This window comes from Rhinoraja longicauda, chromosome 3 (genome assembly GCF_053455715.1).
Source record: "Rhinoraja longicauda isolate Sanriku21f chromosome 3, sRhiLon1.1, whole genome shotgun sequence".
Lineage (NCBI taxonomy): Eukaryota > Metazoa > Chordata > Chondrichthyes > Rajiformes > Arhynchobatidae > Rhinoraja > Rhinoraja longicauda.
The window spans coordinates 98,978,495-98,997,099 of record NC_135955.1 but is presented as its reverse complement, the minus strand read 5'-3'; the positions used below and the strand labels follow the sequence as shown (position 1 = coordinate 98,997,099).

Here is an 18,605-nt window from a genome sequence, read left to right as displayed (position 1 = left end):
GATCTGTTTGTAAAGATATAGAGGCAAGGCTTTGGAGTTTAAGAAAACGTTTCAAGGAACAACTAAATGCACTGAAGGCAGATTGAAACAAATGTCCAATACTCCAAATTCTGGACCTTGTAATTAATCTGGAAAAATGTAGTTTAGAGATGGTGTGGGAACAGGCCCTTCGGTTCACAGAGTCCATGCCAACCAGCGACGCTCGCACGCACGCACGCTCGCACGCACGCACACACACACACACACACACACACACACACCCCCCTCCCCCTCCCCTCCTCGGGGAAGGAAACCGGAGCATCTAGTGAAAACCCACGCAGGTCACGGGGAGAATGTACAAACTCCGTACAGACAAACGCCCGTAGTCGGTTTCAAACCCGGGTCTGTGGCGCTATAAGGCAGCAACTCTGCCTCCGCCGGTCTAGTGCACAAGATTCTTTTTGGGTTAACCTGCTCTATCTGTCTTCTGCGGTTATATTAATAATCACTTCTTAAACACCTAATGTTATGACTAAAGAATGTATAATGATTTAACAATTAAAAAGTTAGACACCCACTTAAAAATATTGCAAATGCAATGAAAGGATTTTTGTTTTTTGTAAAATAAGAGGTTTGCAGTATATATTTGCGGTTAATTGACATAGCCACTTTTAGTAGTTCAAACTTGGATATTAATACATATACGTGTATTTCTGCCGTCAGTTGGAGTAATTCAATAATTTCAGTTCGTGAAGCCAAAGCGATCCCTAAAACCAATGAAATGGAGTGGAAGAATAAATATATTTGTGTTGAAGGTATGTATGGAAGCTCCCTGCAAGATATAACCTTGAACATTTTCCACTCAAAGCGAATGTTTAAAACTGGTTGCAGAACTCTGTACCCTCTCACTGCTAGGAGCATCTCAGCCTTAGAGGGTTGAAAATGTAAGAATAAAATGCTGTGCCTGTCTAAATTTAATGCAAAATTCACTAACTTTCAACGTGAGGCATGTGCACAACTGAGATATAAGGAACTGCAGTTGCTGGTTTATTGATCTGTTTAGAGTACATGCGTGCCAATGTCTATTACGATTAGTTGGTATCGGGGGGGGTAGACAATTTGGAGGCTTCGCTGAAATTTGCATTAACCTTTGAGTTGTTGTGACTATTGTAGTTGATCTTCTTGTCCTACTTGTCGCAGCTGTAGCTAGAGAAGTCTCTGTATTCAGGAGACCGTTGCAAGTAGGTACAGAAAATACACAGCCACAAACTCCTGTGCGCAGCACAAGCTCTACTTTTCACTAGGACTAATACCAGTGGCCTTGAAGATTTATTTATGGAGAGTCCTCAAATTAGCAACCCTGGACTGTTAAAGTTAGTAGTTTTTTTGTTTAGTTTAGAGGTACAGTGCAGAAACATGTCCTTCGGCCCACCAGGTCCGCGCCGACCAGCGATCCCTGCACATTAACGCTATCTACACACGCTAGGGACAATTTACAATTTTACCAAGTCAATTAACCTACAGCAAGTATGTCTTTGGAGAGTGGGAGGAAATCGAGAACGTACAAACTGGGAGAACGTACAAACTCCGTACAGACAGCACCCGCAGTCCAGATCGAACCCAACTCTAGCGCTTTTAGACAGCAACTCTACCGCTGCACACCTTGTTGATTTGGCCAATACAATATTCAGAATTTTTAGTAACATCAAAGTTTTACTCTACAGTTGAGCTTCACTAATGTAAATTAGCGAAATCTATTCTATTTTTTTCCTCAAAGTTATAACTAAAGATTTAAGAAATCGGAGCAGGAGTAGGCCAGTCAAGCCGTGAGGTCTGCTCTGCAATCCATTAGATCATGATCTTTTTTCACACAGTGGGTAGTGGGTATATAGAATGAGTTGTCAGAGAAGGTCATTGAGGCAGGTACTGTAACAAAATTTAAAAAACATTTGGACAGGTATGTGGCTAGGAAAGGTTTAGAGGGATCTGGGCCAAATGCAGGTAGTTGGGGCTAGCGTACATGAACCATCTTATAGGCATGGGCAAGTTGGGCTGTATGACTGACTAATTTCCTACCCCGTCCCTCTATTCTGTAATTCATTCAATATCAGAAATACAGTACACTCCTGTGGTGGCTTGCTTTCCTAGAAACCTTCCCATCACGATTTTCCACAATGTAAACCTTAACAAAAATTGACGCAATTTGTTGTTTCTTTTGCATTTTGGGTTTATTTTGTACTTTATTTCTTACTAAATTCCATTTTTTTTGAGAGTCAGGACGAATTTCTGTTATCTGAACTGCCATAACGTGGGGTACATTGTACATTCAATACATGAAGGAAATTACCAGTCTCCACAGCCCAGAAGACTGGAGAGTAGCCAAGACTAGAGAGTAGCCAGTGTTGTTCCTTTGTTTAAGAAGAGAAGTAGAGAGAATCCAGGTAATTATGGGCTGGTGAGTCTCATGTCAGAGACAGGTGAGCTATTGGAGAGGATTATTTGGGATTGGATTTACTTCCATTTGGAAGAGAATGGGCAAATTAGGGACAGTCAGCCTGTCTTTGTTCCCAGCAGGCATGTCTTACTAACTTGATCGAGTTTTTTGAGTAGGTGGCATTGTGATTGATGAGGGTAGGATGGTGAATGTTGTCTACATGGAATGCACAAAAGCATTTGATATAGTCCCCCCATTGTAGGCTGATCCAGAAGATTAAGATGCATGGGATTCGCAGTGACTTGGTCATATGGATTCAGAACTTGCTTACCAATAGAAAATAGTGGGTTGTGGTGGAAAGGCATTATTCAGGCTGGAAGTCTGTGACCAGTGGAGATCTGCAGAGACCAATGCTGGGACCTCTGTTTGTGATTTGACTTGAACATAAATGTAGATGTATTGGTCAGTAAGTTTGCAGACAGCAGCAAGCTTGTTGGAACTGTGGTCCATGAAGAGGGCTGGCAAAGTATACAGAGGGATATAGATCAACTACAGGAATGGTAAATTCTTATTGGAGTTCATTGTTGTAACCATGCTTTGCTCCTATCTAAAATGCTGTAAAAGGGGCAGTTTGTACTATCTTGAATGAAGTTTAAAATGTAACAAATCACACATTATTTTTCAAGTGTTGATCATTGTACCTTTCTGCTCATAATCTTGCCAAGGTTTTAATTTTCATGCCACCAAATGACATTCCTTTTAAGATTAAGTATTTCATCACTCATTTCCTGTTGCTCGGGATTACCTGTTCGTTCTTCCAAATTATCCTTGTGTCCCTACTCCTTACCCCACTATCTCACAGCGCTTAAACAGAGGTAACTCTGTAGACAGGCGGGAATGTTGGGGGGGAGGATGGAAGATGTTGAAAGACTGGAGCGACTAGGCTTGTATACACTGGAAATTAGAAGGATGAGAGGAGATCTTATCGAAACGTACAAGATTATTAAGGGGTTGGACACGTTAGAGGCAGGAAACATGTTCCCAATGTTGGGGGAGTCCAGAACAAGGGGCCACAGTTTAAGAATAAGGGGTAGGCCATTTAGAATGGAGATGAGGAAAAACTTTTTCAGTCAGAGAGTTGTGAATCTGTGGAATTCTCTGCCTCAGAAGGCAGTGGAGGCCAACTCTCTGAATGCATTCAAGAGAGAGCTAGATAGAGCTCTTAAGGATAGCGGAGTCAGGGGGTATGGGGAAAAGGCAGGAACGGGGTACTGATTGAGAATGATCAGCCATGATCACATTGAATGCCGGTGCTGGCTCGAAGGGCCGAATGGCCTACTCCTGCACCTATTGTGTATGATCAGAACAGTGTTTTGCATCAACCAACTGCATTTGAAGAAGGTCCGGTTGGGGATGTGAACTTCTTATGCATTAGTTCGGATCCAAATTTATACAGTCTGTATACTTGCAGATGTTTATTCAACAAAATCCAGCAAATATTTGCTGCAACTTGTTATCGTTGAAGCAAAATTCCTGTGCTAACCTGGGAGGATATTGAGCTCATTCAGTCTTCTGTCTTTGAGTCTGGGAGGATGAAAAAAATATATAAAACACTGAAAAGTGCTGTTTATCCTTATGGCTAGCTAAACCAAAAAGTAAGCCAGGTCTAATAAGGATGGCGTTTAAAGGAAGTTTAGATTTATTATTATTGTCACGTGCACAGAGGTCCAGTGGGAAGTTTGTTGTGCATGCTATCCAAACACATCAGATATACCTTGCAAAAATAGAATTCAGTCAAGCTCAAGTACAATAGTTAGAGCAAAGGGGGAAGATACAGAGTGCAGAATAGACAGCTCCATAGACAAAGTCCAATGTAAGTGTGAATGAAGGTTTAATTAAAAGTATTGGTATTGTTCAGCAATTTGTATTATACCTTTGGAGTAAAAGGTCCAAAACGTATAATCATCTGGACAAAACTAAGCTAGATGAAGGATTCATAATGCGCATTTGTGTTAGTTTTATGGGACAACAAACAGAGCAGACTGAACCTGATCTTGTGCAATGATATAGGACAAATTAAATCAAAATAGGGCAGCTTACACTCCAGCGGTATGGACATTGACTTCTCTAACTTCAAGTAGCCCTTACTTTCCCCCTCTGTCCATCCCCTCCCCTTCCCAGTTCTCCGACTACATTTTATCTGTTTCTTTTGTTACCCTCTCCCAACAAACAATGATCTATTCTACTTTTTCCTTGAATTTTATTCCCCTTGCCCTGTTTTCACACCTTACACTTCCTTATCTATACACTTCCTTATCTATACACTTCCTTATCTCTGTACCGCCCACTCCCCTGACGACAGGCTGAGGAAGGGTCTCGACCCGAAACGTCACCCATTCCTTCTCTCCAGAGATGCTGCCTGTCCCGCTGAGTTACTCCAGCATTTTGTGTCTAGGCGAAATTAATGATATAATTGTGAAGGCACTCCACATGTAAAACACATGTAATACTTAGATTAGTGGCGATCAATATTTCACTGAATTTGACATGCATTTTGAGGATGAGAATAACTGTGATGGCATGAAAACTAAAGCTAGGCAAAGTGAGCTGGCAAATGAGGTAACCGAGCAGTCCGTTAAGATGGAGTGGTAGACCTTTACGGAGATGTTTTGTTTTGCATGGAATGGGTACGTTCCAACGAGAAGGGAAATGTCTGTGTTTAACAAGTACCCAGTGTTGGTAAAATTATAAATATCATTAACAATTTTATTTGGCATTGCAGAACCCTACGACAGAACAAACACAGCTCGAGCTGTACATGAAAAATGCAAGTTTGACATGATCAAAAAGGAGTTTGTACAGGTAAAATCAATATTATAATGAATAATATCAGGATTTCCTTAAGTTTTCAACAATATTTTAATTTGAAAAAAATCTTTTGGAAAGAAACTCTTCTGAGCAGGATATGCATTCCAGATATAATCATTCTTGTCCACACCAGAAAGCGAGGAACTCTGGAACAATGTAATATTCAAGATCGCTATTTCATTGTGAATTTGTAGCGCTATTCTTTCATATTAATAACAATTAGGAAAAGTGGGAACAAATTTGAAGGTAGAGGAAAAAGTGGAGACGAGAGGCAAAAACAGAGGGGAGCGGTTGGTGATAGGATGAAGTCCAGAGGAATAAAATGGAAGAGAAGGTGCAGTGTGGAAAGAGGATAAGAATGCAAAGGCAAGTCTAGAGGTGTGGACAGCAGTCATTGTCTGAAATTGATGCATTTGCTGTTGAGTCCAGAAAGCAGAAACTGTCGATTATTTAGTGACCTTTATTGGAACAATCTGGATTCTGAGGATCAAGTGATTGAAATTATTAAAATCCCCAAGCTCATGATATCATTAACATGTTAGGTTAATTCCCGGAATGGCGGGACTATCATATGTTGAAAGACTGGAGCGACTAGGCTTGTATACACTGGAATTTAGAAGGATGAGAGGAGATCTTATCGAAACGTATAAGATTATTGAGGGGTTGGACACGTTAGAGACAGGAAACATGTTCCCAATGTTGGGGGAGTCCAGAACAAGGGGCCACAGTTTAAGAATAAGGGGTGGGCCATTTAGAACTGAGATGAGGAAAAACTTTTTCAGTCAGAGAGTTGTGAATCTGTGGAATTCTCTGCCTCAGAAGGCAGTGGAGGCCAATTCTCTGAATGCATTCAAGAGAGAGCTGGATAGAGCTCTTAAGGATAGCAGAGTCAGGGGGTATGGGGAGAAGGCAGGAACGGGGTACTGATTGAGAATGATCAGCCATGATCACATTGGATGGCTGTGCTGGCTCGAAGGGCCGAATGGCCTCCTCCTGCACTTATTGTCTATTGTTATTAATGGTGTATGGATAAAATATCAAAGTGACAGATGATACAGCGGTTTTTAACCTTTTTACCAATAGAATGCTTTGTATCAAAAGATTCATTATCTGCGGTGCTGGCTCGAAGGGCCAAATTGCCTCCTGCTGCACTTATTTTCTATGTTTTCTATTACTGTTGGCAACATCACCTCTGTTAACCCGTGGGTCACAGACCATCTTTATTTCTAAATATAATACTTTCTGTTTGTGAGAGAGTCATACAACACTGAAATAACACTCCCTGTGGCCCAACTTGCCCATGCCAAACAACATGTCCGATCTACACTAGTCCCGCCTGCCTGCGTTTGGCCCAAATCCCTTTAAACATGTCCTATCCATGCACCAGTCCAAATGTCTTTTAAATTTTGTTATAGTACCTGCCTCCTTGGGCAGCTCGTTCCACATACCCACCACATTCTGTGTGGGAAAAGTTGCCCTTCGAGTTCCTATTAAATCTTTCCCCTCTCACCTTAAACCTATATCCTCTGGTTTTTGATTCCCTTACACTGGGTAAAAGATTCTCCATTTACCCTATCAGTTGCCCTCATGATTTTATACATCTCCATAAGATCCCCCTCAGCCTCTTGTGCTCCAAGGAATAAAGTCCTAGCCTGCCCAACCCCTCCCTGTTGTTCAGGCCCTCTAGGCGGCTTCACGGCTGGAATTAAGTTCAAAAAAGATAGGAGCAGAATTAGGCTATTCAGCCCATCAAGTCTACTCTACCATTCAATCATGGCTGATCTATCTCTCCCTCCTAACCCCATTCTCCTGCCTCTTTCCCATAACCTCTGACACCTGTACTAATCAAGAATCTATCTATCTCTCCTTAAATATATCCACTGACTTGGCTTTCACAGCCTTCTGTGGCAAAGAATTCCACAGATTCACCATCCTCTGACTAAAGAAATTCCCTCCATCTCCTTCCTAAACAAATGTCCTTTAATTATGAGGCTATGACCTCTAGTCCTGGACTCTCCCACCAGTGGAAACATCCACTCTATCCAAGTCTTTCACTATTCTGTACGTTTCAATGAGGTCCCTCCTCATCCTTCTAAATGCCAGCGAGTACGGCCCTGTGCAGTCAAACGCACATCATACGTTAACCTACTGACAGTCTGAAGAAGGATCTCAATAGACAATAGGTGCAGGAGTAGGCCATTCGGCCCTTCGAGCCAGCACCGCCATTCAATGTGATCATGGCTGATCTAAATGGCCTACCCCTTATTCATAAACTGTGGCCCCTTGTTCTGGACTCCCCCAACATTGGGAACATGTTTCCTGCCTCTAACGTGTCCAACCCCTTAATAATCTTATAGGTTTCGATAAGATCCCCTCTCGACCCAAAACGTCACCCATTCCTTCTCTCCAGAGATGCTATGTGTCCCGCTGAGTTATAGACAATAGACAATAGACAATAGACAATAGGTGCAGGAGTAGGCCATTCAGCCCTTCGAGCCAGCACCGCCATTCAATGCGATCATGGCTGATCACTATCAATCAGTACCCCGTTCCTGCCTTCTCCCCATACCCCCTCACTCCGCTATCCTTAAGAGCTCTATCCAGCTCTCTCTTGAAAGCATCCAACGAACTGGCCTCCACTGCCTTCTGAGGCAGAGAATTCCACACCTTCACCACCCTCTGACTGAAAAAGTTCTTCCTCATCTCCGTTCTAAATGGCCTACCCCTTATTCTCAAACTGTGGCCCCTTGTTCTGGACTCCCCCAACATTGGGAACATGTTATCTGCCTCTAATGTGTCCAATCCCCTAATTATCTTATATGTTTCAATAAGATCCCCCCTCATCCTTCTAAATTCCAGTGTATACAAGCCCAATCGCTCCAGCCTTTCAACATACGACAGTCCCGCCATTCCGGCATTACTCCAGCATTTTGTGTCTATATGTTAACCTACTCCTGGTTCCTGTTTGTGGAACTTCCCAACTATCAGCACAAAGTTCGATGAGATAAGTAGCATTAAACTACAGGATTGTTGTTTAAAAATCCATCTTATTTGTTAATGTTGTTAGGGAGAGGATTGCCATTGTTACTCTGGTCTGAGCTATAAGTGACTTCAAGTTCACAACAAATCTTTAATTGCTCTCAGTTGTTCCAGTAAACCCTTCAGTTCATAGGGAATTAGAAATGGGCAATAAATGCTAAAGTTAAGAGTAACTTTTACATCTTGTGAGTGAATATAATGTTTCAAACTAGTTTTTATTTCATTATGCCATCAACAAAATTCAGCTATTAAGAGTAGAGTAATGTGTCCTTAAAAAAAGCAGGCCATTTTTTCATGCTTTTTCATCATCTTCAACCAAAAACGATTTGCAAATAGTATACTCGGCATTGCATTGGCACACAAAAGCAATCGCAAGATAACTTATCATGGCCTTTGGTTGAATCAAATGTGCAGATGGGTTGATTTCCTCTTGCCCATGTTCTGTTCCAAAATATTTAATGAAATCTGCTCTTGCAAATGAAAATGTGAAAGCGTATGGGTTTTTGTTTAGTCAAATATATTCCTTGTATGAAGTTTCAGGCAATCCTATAATTGTGAAGTCACTTTTCAGGTGCCATAACATAATTCGCTAGAAGATTGAATTTTAATTTCATGATTTATTCTGGGATTCGAAAACCCAACCTCTTCATGTTGGAAACCCAACCTCGAGCTTGTTACATTGCAGCACCCAAGTTGGTCAGAAGGCTATGATTTTAAGATTCATAGAGAATGGAAACTGGACCTTCAGCCCGACTTGCCACACCGATCAACATGTCCCATCTACACTAGTCCAATTTGCCTGCATTCGGCCCAAATCCCTCTAAACTTGTCCTATCCAAGTACCTATGTCCTTAAATCTATGTCAGAAGGCAGTGGAGGCCAATTCTCAGAATGCATTCAAGAGAGAGCTAGATAGAGCTCTTAAGGATAGCAGAGTCAGGGGGTATGGGGAGAAGGCAGGAACGGGGTACTGATTGAGAATGATAAGCCATGATCACATTGAATGGCGGTGCTGGCTCGAAGGGCCGAATGGCCTCCTCCTGTATCTATTGTCTATTGTCCTCTTTCTTCCCCTACCCTGGGCAAGAGACTCTGTGCTTCTACCTTCTATTCCTTTGATTTTTAACACCTCGATAAGATCACCTCTCATCCTCCTGTGCTCCGAGGAATAGAGTCTTAGCATGCTCAACCTCTCCCTACAGCTGGAGTCCTGGCAACATCCTTGTAAATCTTCTCTGCACCCTTTCCAGCTTGACACCATATTTCCTATAATATGGTGCCCAAATCTGAGCACACTACTCTAAATGCGGCCCCACCATCATCTTGTACAACTGCAACATGACCTCCCAACCTCTATACTCGATACTCTGACTGATGAATAGGAGAAACGAGGAACTGTGGTTGCTGGTTTATCTTTTAAATGATGGTGCATGTTAGCAAATTCAATCGCTAATTCAATTCTGATTTATTTTTTCTTTAGTCATGGCACAAACTTAAAGAGAAGAGGGACTTATACAGCATTCTGCCAGAAGCTGCTGCAACAGAGTGCAGAGGAAGATGATGGACTGGCCCAACCTGTAGATGCAATTGGTAAAGGGAAATTGAAATAGAAACTCTGTTGCAAACGAACATCAGTGAGAGGAATTCGTCTGGCAATGATGTCAGTTAAATTATCTGACTTATTACGAATTTTTTTTGTCTTCTACATGGCAACAAAAACTATGGAACTTTTTTTGTCTTTTCTTTTCCTGCGTTTGTCACAAGCTGGCACTGGAGCCTTCGTAATAAGAACACTGAAGAATAGAATCCTAGAATTAAGGACAGATGATTAATAAAACAGTCTTTTGAAAGATTCTTCTGAATCCTCTAAGGTAAAAAATTTACTGAAATAATTTTAATGGATTTGCTGCAAACTTTGGTCTGTGCAATGTGGTAAGGGGTAGGGAAACTCAATGGACATGTAGGAGTACTTAGCATATATGCACCTTCACAGTTACACAATGTTGAATGAGGACAGGGTTATTGTTTGCATTGTAATAACTGTAGTGAGCTTTCAATTATTTAGTTGAAAGAAGGCATGCAGTTTCATTATAACTATGATTACTGCCTCCATTTTCAGATTGAGAATGAATTTAATCCAGTTTCCCTAGTTTTGTAACATATGCTGAACGAATACATTCTGTCGTGTTTCATTCTTTTACCACCAGAATCTCAAACAAAAACCTTTATTCCAGCATGATACTACCATCTGTTATCCTTCATAAGAATAAAAATTAGAAAATTCATCTTGTAGGATGCTGGGCAAAATATTAGTGAAAGGTGAGGTATATGTTTTCAGTTTATTTATTAAACCATTCTAGAGGCCAAATTCAAAAAAGTGCTGTCTTTTTAAGTGATTAACTGATGACTTTTATGTTTACTGATATATGTTTATTGTATAAAGTATCAAAATGATTTTTTGCCATGTTCTATATTATTTTGGAAATTCCCTTTTGTATTTTGTATATTGTCCAAATTTAAATAAAGTTTGCATATGGAAAAAAAACTGAATTGAGCATTTACGGTGAAATATTGTATTTCTTTCACAACTGTTTACTCCACATCCATTCTGCTGTAGAACTACTTACTGCAAGTCACTTTGGTTTCAGCCACTGCCTACTGGCAACTAATTTGAAGCTGTCAATGCATTTTTAAGCTTGGTACTTGCATGCAGTTTGGTGTAACTTTGCATCATATTATGAATAGAACAAAAAAAGGTGTAGCGGGGGCCGCAGGGAGTAACTTAATTTAGTTAAGTGTTTGCACAGCCACAATACGAAGACTTCATATACTTCATTTACTAGCTCACTAGTTGATCGGGTAACAGTCACGAGAAGCAAAACTGGAGAAGCTTGTAACGCGAAATAAAAAGAGAGAATTGAGAGTGGGGAAGATTCCAACAAGGGGACATAGCTTCAGAATTGAGGGACAAAGGTTTAGGGGTAACATGAGGGGGAACTTCTTTACTCAGAGGGTTGTGGCTGTATGGAATGGGCTTCCGGTGGAAGTGGTGGAGGCTGGCTCGATTTTATTATTTAAGAGTAAATTGGATAGGTATATGGATAGGAGGGGATTGGAGGGTTATGGTCTGAGTGCAGGTAGATGAGACTAGGTCAGGGAGAATGGTCGGCGTGGACTGGTAGGGCCGGACAGGCCTGTTTCCATGCTGTAGTTGTTATATGTTATATGTTAATGCAGGAAACACTCAGTAAGTCGTGCAGCATCTGTGGGAAGAATAATAGTTAGGCTTTCGGTTCCAAGTTGTGCCCTTCATCCTTTATCTGTGCATTGTGGACGGATTGACTGTATTCATGTATAGTCTGGATAGCATGCAAACAAAATCTTTTCACTGGACCTTGGTAGAATTGTCAATAGTAAACTATACTAAACCGTCAGAGCTGAAGAAGGGTCTCAGACCTGAAACAATAACTGTTTCTCTTTCCACAGATGCAATCTGACCGACTGAATGTCTCCAGTACTGTTGCTTTTGTGTCTTTTAGACGATCTTGCCTAAAGTAATTGATTGATAAATCAATCCAATGCTGAATGAATAACTGCTTTTTAAATGGACCTTGTGTTTTCTGTCACTGCGGGATCATTTTGCCAATTTTTTTGGATTACTAAAATAAAGAAATATTTTGATTAAATTGTTTTTGTTTTTTGCAGAGGAAAGCGGGTAAACGGAGAGGCCGAATCAACTGCACATTGATTCAACCCAAGACCATAATTTATAAGATTATTTATTTTTACAAGGTTGTGCTTCCTTCACTCACCACCCCCTTTCAAGAAAGCTGTCTGCTAACGAAAGTTGAACAACAAACGCAGTGCCTAATATACTATTTAAAAAGTTGCTTATAGTTTTGAAGATAATGAAAATAGCATGTAAAGATAACCTACGTTTTTTAAGGAAAAGTTTAACCTTTTCAGTTGATATTCATTAGTATAATGGAATAAGATTTATTAAAAAAATAGAATCCTAAATCACTGACCTAGGTACTTTTAAACACAACATTCCAAGTACACAAATGTATTTTGTCAAATCCTATCTTTATAGATGTCTTGTATCTTTGTTTATATGGAAATATATTATACCTAGTTCACAAAGCATATTTTACACAATTATTTTGCACACGTTCACGTGAATATCATTTAAGGTTGAAAAATTAGTAGGTTCATTACATCTCTCATTTACTTGAATGGATCAAGTGATGTCTATACAATGGCATGAATTATATTGTAAATAAATCAATATTTGTTACACTGTTTCTGTTATTAATTGGGTGTTTCACTTTTTGTTTTTAGGGATTATATCAATGCAGGCTATTTCCCAGATGCTTTTACAATGCTCAAAACAAAATACGCCTTCTGAAGGCAACTTCTGAAGCATGGTTTCACTTCAGGTGCCTATAATTAGCACAGAGCATGTCTCGGCAAGGCCCTTGCACTGGCTGTGAAAGTTACTGTTGGTAAATACGTAAGCCTTATTTCCACATATCCGACCCATGTAATTTGAGAATTATAGAACTGTTATAGAGTCGTACAGCGTGAAAACAGGCCCTTCAGCCCAACTGGCCAACCTGTCCCAGCTACACTAGTCCCACCTACCTGCGTTTGCCCATATCCCTCTAAACCTGGCCTATTCATTTACCTGTCTAAATGTTTCTTAAACGTTGGGATTGTCCCTGCCTCAACTACCTCCTCTGGCAGCTCGTTCCATACACCCATCACCCTTTGTGTGAAAATGTTATCCCTCAGATTACTATTTAATCTTTTCCCCTTCACCTTAAACCTATGTCCTCTGGTCCTTGATTCATCTACTCTGGGCATGAGACTCTGTGCACCTACCCAATCTATTCCTCTCATGATTTTATACACCACTACTATAAGATCACCGCTGTTGTGGCCCAAATGTAATTCAGCCTATTGGGTCGATGTAAACTTTTTCTAGACCAAACCTGTTATTTCCATTCCCCCACACCTTTCCCCCATATGTCTGAAAGCGATACTCTCAACTGCCTGTCCATTTTAAAAGACACAAAATGTTGGTGTAACTCAACAGGTCAGGCAGCATCTCTGGATAATATGGATATGTGACTATGTGTTTTGGGTTGGGACTCTTCTCATTTGCAGTCCATTTTCCCTGTCCATCTTGTTTTGGTTATTTCGATTATGCATGCAGACAGTGAGTTCAAAGGTTTGTCCCCATAACTTGAATGTTTTTATCTAAAATTCTAAATCTTTGCCTTTCATATTGCGCCCATACTATAACAGCCGATTAAACAAATTGTAAAGCACACGTACAATCCATCAGATGAATAAATATTGCAACACTCACATTTTCATTATATTGTTGCACTCATTTTAGAAATGAAGGTTTAAAATGACCAAATAAATTCCATCACCAGCACGTTATGAAAACTTTAAATGTGGGGAGTGGTGGGGAAAGCACCATGACTGAACTGTTTCTTTTTCTCTGCTTCCTTCTAAATTCTTTTAACCAACCCTCACCTCACTTTAGCTTGCATCATTCCATTCTTTAGCCTAAAACTTTGTGGGTAAAAAATGGAATAGCTGTGTATTCTCTTGGGATCATTTTCAATCCTGTGTCTTATTAGTATGCTGTTGAGAGTCTGTGAAATCGGCCAATTTGCCTGCTGATTAGGCTGGCAAGTTGAACCTAGGGCAAGTACTGTCTTGAAGGAAGTTCTTGAGTAAGCTAGTTATAAGCAGAAGGTTTTGGATGGCCTTGGAGCTGGGGTTGGGAGGGGAGCAAGGAAATTTGCAATGATTGGGATGGGACCACCTCCAATACAAATGCAAATGGTCTGCCTTCAGTAGCTGCACGAGATGATCAAAAGCTAGATTGCACAGTGGAACAGCTGGTAGGGCTACTGCCTTGCAGCATCAAAGACCCGGGTTTGGGTGATGTCCATGTGGTTCGTGTTTGCAAGTTCTCCCTGTGATTGTGTGGGTATCAATAGACAATAGGTGCAGGAGGAGGCCATTCGGCCCTTCGAGCCAGCACCGCCATTCAATGTGATCATGGCTGATCATTCTCAATCACTACCCCGTTCCTGCATTCTCCCCATACCCTCTGACTCCGCTATCCTTAAGAGCTCTATCCAGCTCTCTCTTGAATGCATTCAGAGAATTGGCCTCCACTGCCTTCTGAGACAGAGAATTCCACAGATTCACAACTCTGACTGAAAAAGTTTTTCCTCATCTCAGTTCTAAATGGCCTACCCCTTATTCTTAAACTGTGGCCCCTTGTTCTGGACTCCCCCAACATTGGGAACATGTTTCCTGCCTCTAACGTGTCCAACCCCTTAATAACCGTATACGTTTCAATAAGATCTCCGGATGATCTGGTTTCCTCCCACATCCTGAAGACATGCAATTTTGTAGATTAATTGGCCTTTATGTATTGCCTCCAGTGTGTCGGGGATGGATGGAAAAATGGGATTATATAGAACTAGTGTGAGTGGGTGATCAATGATTGGCATTGACTCAGTGAGCCATGGGCCTGGTACAAGATGTTTCTCTAAACAAAACCAAAATTGTGCTACCTACATCTATTGTGAACATTTAAATCCTGTTAACAAAGCACACAGTTTCATTAAGCAAAGCCAATTAACCTACAAACCTGCATGCCTTTGGAATGTGTGTTGAAACCGGAGCACCCTGAGCAACTCCATGTGGTCACAGGGAGAATGTACAAACTCCGTACAGACTGCACCCGTAGTCAGGATCAAACCCGAGTCTCTGGCGCTGTTAGGCAGCAACTCTACCATTATGCGGCCCCAAACTGGTGTTCTGTGTTTTCCTGCATAGAAGGTGATTGACGGTCAATATGGCTTCTATGGGTCGGTTTCCATCCAATATCTAAACTAACCACTTAATGTCAAGGGTGAGTTGCTTCCATTCCAGTTCTATGGGTTTTGAGTGACTAGGGAGACCAATGTGAAAACTTCACCTATTCCACAGATGGGATAAGTTGTGGTTGATGGGGTGATCAGGTGGATTGTTTAAGGTGGTGAGATGTTTCTGCTGCCTACATAGGGTATCTGTGTGTTCCTGATGCACAGACTCATTGATATCATTACCGTGTCAATGATACGTCAATACTACATTGATGTATCGGATGTTCTCACTATATCCCGGATGCCCTTGCACTTTGAGTGGTTATGGGCCAGAAATTCCCAGGAATGTGTGGCGTTTCTTCAAGGCATTGGGAACCTATCATTACCGACATCTCTTCAAAGTCCTCCAGATTCACTAGAAGGATAAGTGATCCAATGTCGGTGTCCTCTCCCAAGCTAATATTCCCGGTATTGAGATCCTTAATACATGGAATAGTGATTGCCAGTTGTGTTGGGTCGGTCACATTGTTCACTCACCTAATGTTAAACCCTGGAAACGGACACTATTTTGAGTCTGCAAAGGAAAGAAACAAAATTACAGTGCAAGATTAAAAGACGCAACACAGGTGGATAGGGTGGTAAAGAGGGCAGATGGTATGCTTGCATTCATCGATTGGGGCATTGAGTATGAGTTAGGAAGTCACTTTGCAGCTTTATAGGACATTTGGAGTTCAGTGTGCATTCTGATCATCTCATTACAGGAAGGATGTGAAGGCTTTGAAGAGGATGCAGAGGAGGTTTACCAGAATGCTGTCTGGGTTAGAGGGTGTTATCTATAAGGAGAGGTTGGACAAACTTTTCTCTGGAGCATCGGAGGCTGAGGGGAGACCTTTATATACGTTAAGTATATAAAATTAAGAGAGGCATCGACATGTTACAGGTCCCTTTTTCCTGGGGTGGAAATGTCAAAGACTAGAGTGCATAACGTCAAGGTGAAAGGGGATATGCAGAGCAGGTTTTTTGCATAGAATAGTGGGTGTCTGGAATGTGCTGCCAGGAGTGGTGAAGGAGGCAAACACAATAGTGGCATTCAAGAGCCTGTTCGGTAAGACAATAGGTGCAGGAGAAGGCCATTCGGCCCTTCGAGCCAGCACCGCCATTCAATGTGATCATGGCTGATCATTCTCAATCAGTACCCCGTTCCTGCCTTCTCCCCATACCCACTGACTCTGCTATCCTTAAGAGCTCTATCTAGCTCTCTTGAATGCATTCAGAGAATTGGCCTCCACTGCCTTCTGAGGCAGAGAATTCCACAGATTCACAACTCTGACTGAAAAAGTTTTTCCTCATCTCAGTTCTAAATGGCCTACCCCTTATTCTTAAACTGTGGCCCCTTGTTCTGGACTCCCCCAACATTGGGAACATGTTTCCTGCCTCTAACGTGTCCAACCCCTTAATAATCTTATACGTTTCGATAAGATCTCCTCTCATCCTTCTAAATTCCAGTGTATACAAGCCTAGTCGCTCCAGTCTTTCAACATATGACAGTCCCGCCATTCCGGGAATTAACCTAGTAAACCTATGCTGCACGCCCTCAATAGCAAGAATATCCTTCCTCAAATTTGGAGACCAAAACTGCACACAGTACTCCAGGTGCGGTCTCACTAGGGCCCTGTACAACTGCACATGGATATGGAGGGATATGGATCACATGCCAGCGGAAGAGAATAGTTTACTTTAAAGTTATGTTCAGCAAAGTGAATTGTGCGCCAAAGGGACTCTTGTGCTGTACTGTTCTATGAAGCAGGAGATGATAACAATAGAGAGAGAGATTGAGTATAGAGCACAGTATATATCAAATCTGGAGAGCTCCCTGCGGTTTGACTATTCAAAATGGATGGGTATTACTGTGGTGAGATCTAACAACACGGAGAATAGATGCAAGGGTCTGATAATGATTGAGTTGAGGGAGCTGCTAGGTATTGTCAAGGTGTGGATATAGATATGGACCTCCAATGAGATATGAGACTATTGGAAATGGAGCTCCAAACTTCATAAACATCAGCCTCTAGTTTGGTTTAATGTCACGTGCCGAGGTATAGTGAAAAGGTTTTTGTTACGTGCTAACCAGTCAGCGGAAAGATCATACAGGATTACAATCCAGCCATCAACCGTGTACAGATACATGATAAAGAGAATAATGTTTGGTGTAAGATAAAGACCGATTAAAGTCAAGTCAAGTCAATTTTATTTGTATAGCACATTTAAACACAACCCATGTTGACCAAAGTCCTGTACATCATTGCAGGTACTAAAAAAGAACATACAATAGCACACAAACCTAGCAACACATACATGAACAGTTTACAGCGCCCCTTCAGAATATAGAATAGAATAGTTCCTTTATTGTCATTGTAACATGAGCCATGTACAACGAAATTGTAAAATGTCAGCCAGTCAGTGCACCATTCAAACATTTCTAAAAGCTAACGATACATACAAGGTAAAATATTTTAAAAAAGATAAACAACTAAAATGCTCTCAAGGGTAGCTCTCAAACGGCCTCAAAGGTAATCCGCGTGTCTCCAGTGAGGTAGATAGCTCAGAACCGCTCTCCAGTTGTTGATAGGATGGTTCAGTTGCTCGATAACAGCTGGGAAGAAACTGTCTCTGCATCGAGATGTGGCAGGACTAGAGGGTTTGAGCTATAGGCAGAGGTTGGGTAAGCTTGGACTCTATTCCTTGGAGCACAGATGGATGAAGGGTGATCTTATAGAGGTGTATAAGATCATGAGAGGAATAGATCAGGTAGGTACATGGAGTCTCTTGCCCAGAGCAGGTGAATCGAGGACCAGAGGACATAGGTTTAATGTGAAGGGGAAAAGATTTCATAGGAATCTGAGGGGTACTTTTTTCACACAAAGGGTGGTGGATGTATGGAACAAGCTGCCAGTGGAGGTAGTTGAGGCAGGGACTATCCCAACATTTAAGAAGTAGTTGTACAGGTAAATGAATAGGACAGGTTTGGAGGGATATGGTCCAAACACAGGCAGATGGGACTAGTGTAGCTGGGACATGTTGGCCGGTGTCGGCAGGTTGGGCCGAAGGGCCTGTTTCCACACTGTATCACTACTGTATGTGCGTCAAGAGAGAGCTGGATAGAGCTCTTAAGGATAGCGGAGTGAGGGGGTATGGGGAGAAGGCAGGAACGGGGTACTGATGGAGAGTGATCAGCCATGATCGCATTGAATGGCGGTGCTGGCTCGAAGGGCTGAATGGCCTACTCCTGCACCTATTGTCTATTGTCTATTGTCTTCACACTTTTGTACCTCTTGCCTGATGGAAAAGGGAGTGACCTCTGTGCATAGGTCCCGGGGTCCAGGAAT

General features: G+C 41.6%; 1 protein-coding gene across 1 annotated transcript in view; it reads left to right on the top strand.

The window, feature by feature from the left end:
• tent2 (terminal nucleotidyltransferase 2) overlaps positions 1 to 11,432 on the top strand; it is a 57,279-nt gene extending 45,847 nt beyond the window's left edge. The window contains 3 exon segments of the mRNA XM_078396739.1: positions 703 to 794; positions 5,196 to 5,275; positions 9,801 to 11,432. Coding sequence (XP_078252865.1) covers positions 703 to 794; positions 5,196 to 5,275; positions 9,801 to 9,881 — 253 coding nt within the window. The 3' untranslated portion in view covers positions 9,882 to 11,432.
• Positions 11,433 to 18,605: the final 7,173 nt, after the last annotated feature.